General features: G+C 34.6%; 1 protein-coding gene across 1 annotated transcript; it reads right to left on the bottom strand.

The window, feature by feature from the left end:
• Positions 1–1,864: 1,864 nt before the first annotated feature.
• Positions 1,865–3,370, bottom strand: LOC122002747 (transcription factor MYB30-like). The gene is made up of 3 exons (XM_042558052.1): positions 3,144–3,370; positions 2,916–3,045; positions 1,865–2,648 (listed from the first exon to the last, which is right to left on the bottom strand). Exons 1-3 carry the CDS (start codon positions 3,274–3,276, stop codon positions 2,090–2,092), a joined length of 822 nt encoding a protein of 273 aa, XP_042413986.1. The 5' UTR covers positions 3,277–3,370; the 3' UTR covers positions 1,865–2,089.
• Positions 3,371–3,850: the final 480 nt, after the last annotated feature.

The following is a 3,850-nucleotide window of genomic DNA, read 5'->3' as shown; positions in this document are numbered from 1 at the left end:
CAATTGACCAACTTTATTTTGACTAGCTAGGATTCAAGTTGATTAAAAATATTTTTGTGTCGACTGGAATCCAGATCAACTGGATGATAAGCTCCTATTACATTATTTAATTAAGCTAACCCATAGATATTGAGTTAACTGAAATGAATTTAAATGGGCATGAAAGGTATATATTGAATCAACTAGAGATAAGTACGTAGATAAATCTTTCCATGAGCAATATTGTTTCAATAGACTAGTTAGAAATTGATTTGAATGGATCAATTAAATAGAACAACTAATTAAAGTTTAACCAAGATCATTTTGAAGGCTATAAATAGAGTGACAAAGGAATTCATGCAAGAATTAGAAGAGCAATTGTCTTTATTCTTTCACCTTAAGGTCATCATTACATACCTTTAAATTCTAATTTTTTGATATATAAACATTTCTTTTTCTTTACTACTTTTATCTTTATTATAAAAGATTTTGTACAAAGTTTCTTTACCTTTTGTCTATAAGCTAAGAATAACTTTTGTTAGTATTTTTATTAGCTATTTTATTGTATTATCTAAATCTTTATTGATGTTTTGGATCTAAGTTTTTTTTTTTCTCTATTTTAGATTTTTAGCTATTCATCTTTCCTTAGCCACGACTTTTCTCCTACATTTGGTATCAGTGTGGGATCATTCTAAATGTTTAACCACGTCATGAGTTTGTAGATCGCGAAGTTCGACTTGTAGGTTCAAAACAACATTGCTTGTTAGTTTTTATTATTCTGTTTTATCATCTAAATCTTTAATTAAACTTTGAATTCAAATTATTATTTTTTTCTATTTTAGATTTCCAACTATTCATCCTTTTATGACCATTATATTTAATTCTACATTTGGTAGAGTTAAATAACTAACCACTTTATAAGTCTATTGATTGTGAGGTAGGACTTGAATATTTAAAATAAAATTGAATGCCTGCTGTTTACATTTCTTATCAATTTTTATTATTATTGCATTATCTAAATCTTTAAATTAATCATGCAAGCAGACTCAAGAAGATCTCTTATGTGCCCTACTAGTTCTTGTTCTTCATGATAACCTCAAAACAAAGTTTACTACTCCATGCAACTTATATTTTTCTCTACTCTTTCCTCAGAGGAAAAACACATCCTCAACATGACCTCCTCCTCAATCAATGGCGGAGCTAGAAATTATATTTTAACCCCAGCTAAAAAGGTCCGGGGCTGATATTGAACTGATAGTAATATGGTACCCGGACTAATAGTGGATAAATTGACTTAAAAATTAAAAAAATATGAAGTAATAATTGATAAATTAATGTGACATTTAGGTGGAGCCCTCGGGTTACCGCCCGAGTACCGTGAAGCTTGGCTCCGCCCTTGTCCTCAATGATACCCGCACCCGAGAGGATAAACACCTCCAACATAAGGAAGGGTGGAGAAATATAATGTAGAAATAGAGATGTTTTATATAATTTTGTATGACAAAGATATAATGGCTAGCTAAGATAGCTAAACAGTGATAAAAGATATATAATTTCTCTGGAAGTATTTATCAATTAGCTAGTTTTCCTTTTCTCCCTAACATAAGGACCAAAAAGCATTCAACCAAAATTACTGGACAATTATGTCTCGAACATCAAAGGGAGCTCATCAGAAACAAATTTCTTTAGCATCCAATCATGATCAAATCAACTCACAATATATAAAATTGTAACTTTTTGTAGGATCTTTCAATACAATAGAAGAACACACAAAGTCCTCATATTACATTTTATTACATCAATGTAAAAGCTCAAGCCACAATTAGCACATGATCCCACTTATATCACCCAAAACTACCATATGCATATATAATTCCCCTAAAGATAAATAAAAATTTGATAATTATTCATTTCTTGAGCAATTCCCTCTAGTGTATATGGACGTACAACTAATAGGTTGAATAAATAATATCACTTAACAACCTATACATGCATGATTCCGAAGCATTAATTATTTATATTTACACTTAGTTTTATTAGATATATATGAGGTGATGATCATCTTTGTGATCACACGCATCACTCATCGTCACAATTACAAGCACACAAACTAATTAATAATGGCATCAACAACCGGGCTCGATCTATTGTTCTCTTCTTCAAATAGCCAAGTCTCAAACACAGAAGTGGGAAGGATTGCCCTGAATTCATCATGAGAAAAGCTAGCACTCTCCGACACCCCCGCCGACAGCGAATCAAGACCAAACAAGCAGGACTCCATCGCCGAAAAGTCGGTCTTGCTAATTGCTTCAGTCGTCTTAGGTGAGGGATGAGTATGGTTCTTCTTCATCCATCCCTGCTGGAGCAACCGCGAAATATTCTCAGTGCTAGAGGCATAGGTGGTGGCAGCGGCAGCGGCAGCTGGGAGTGAAGCTTTAGGCTTGGCTTGTAAGTCGATGGCGTCGGTGAGGGCTTTCTTGGCCATGTGGATGTCGACTTGGAGCCGCCTCTCCCACTGGCCCTTCGATGGTGAGTTGCTGCAGGCGCTGCCATCTTGATGAGGAGGATTATTCTGCATCTTCTTCAGCTTCTTCTTGAGGTGAGTGTTCCAGTAGTTCTTGATGTCGTTGTCCGTCCTCTCAGGAAGGTACGATGAGATCGCTGCCCACCTGCATGCCAAAACACAATTACAATGAGCTAGCTAGCTAGATAATCAAGGAACAACGATCGATCAGTGTAAAAGAGATAAAACAGAATTATTCAAATTGACCGAATCAAATTATCAAATCAAATCATATTAATATTTAGATTATTCTAATAATTCTGTTATTCTCAGAATTATTTTTAAAATAATTCTGTTAATATCAATGAACAATAGATTTTATTGTTCTCATCTTATTTCTTCCTCTCTCTCTATTCTTCTTCTTACAGTGTACCTGTTGCCGAGAAGAGCTTGGAGATGGACGATGAGCTTCTCTTCCTGATCTGTAAAGTTGCCACGCTTGATCCCCGGCCGCAGATAATTAGTCCATCGAAGTCTGCAGCTCTTGCTGCACCTCATCAGCCCTAGTGCATCAAACACACGCCAGAAACCCTAATTAATTTAGACCTAATTATCCACAAAGAAATTAGGAGATGGAAGTCAGGGGAAAAAAGATGATGACCAGTGTTTGTAGGAACGTATCTCCAGTTGCCAGGGCCATGTTGTTGGATGTAGGAGACAAGCACAAGGTCCTCTTCTGGCGTCCATGGCCCCTTCTTCACTCCTTCTTTGTCACAGCAAGGCGGCCTTCCCATGAAATGCTATCAATTTTTTTTTCCACTCGATCGATTTCTAATTTTTCTTTGACTATATATCTGTATATTAAAGGAACAGGTTGATATTTCTTCAAAGAAAGAGCTGTCGGACAAGACAGCAGGGAGAATTAATCAATTTACTGGTCTTCTAAAGTCAGCAAAGCTATCAATAAATAAAAAATAAAAATAAACAGGGATTGCTTGATGAAGAAGAATTCAAAACAAATGGATCTCTCTCTCTCTATCTCTACAGCATTGAATGAGTTTGCACCAACAAAAAAAACTGATCATAAAGGAGCTTTAATTGGGAGGCAACCACTGGCTAGTCATCCAACTTAACTGCACTGTTAAAAGTTATTATTATTATTATTATTATTTTATTTTTTCATTAATTAATTAGAACACCAAAATCCAATCCTTATGGATTGCTGAACATCATGATTCTGAGTCACAAGATGCTCAAATGATTTAATTGTATTTATACAATTTTCTTTGACATTTCAAGCAGTAGGATATGATTCTTTAACACAAATATAAAAGTGTATATATATATAAAACAAAACATCAATTATAG

The sequence above is a fragment of the Zingiber officinale genome, chromosome 7A, assembly GCF_018446385.1.
Source record: "Zingiber officinale cultivar Zhangliang chromosome 7A, Zo_v1.1, whole genome shotgun sequence".
NCBI lineage: Eukaryota > Viridiplantae > Streptophyta > Magnoliopsida > Zingiberales > Zingiberaceae > Zingiber > Zingiber officinale.
Note: the sequence above shows the minus strand (reverse complement) of the source record. Positions and strands in the feature narration are given on the sequence as shown.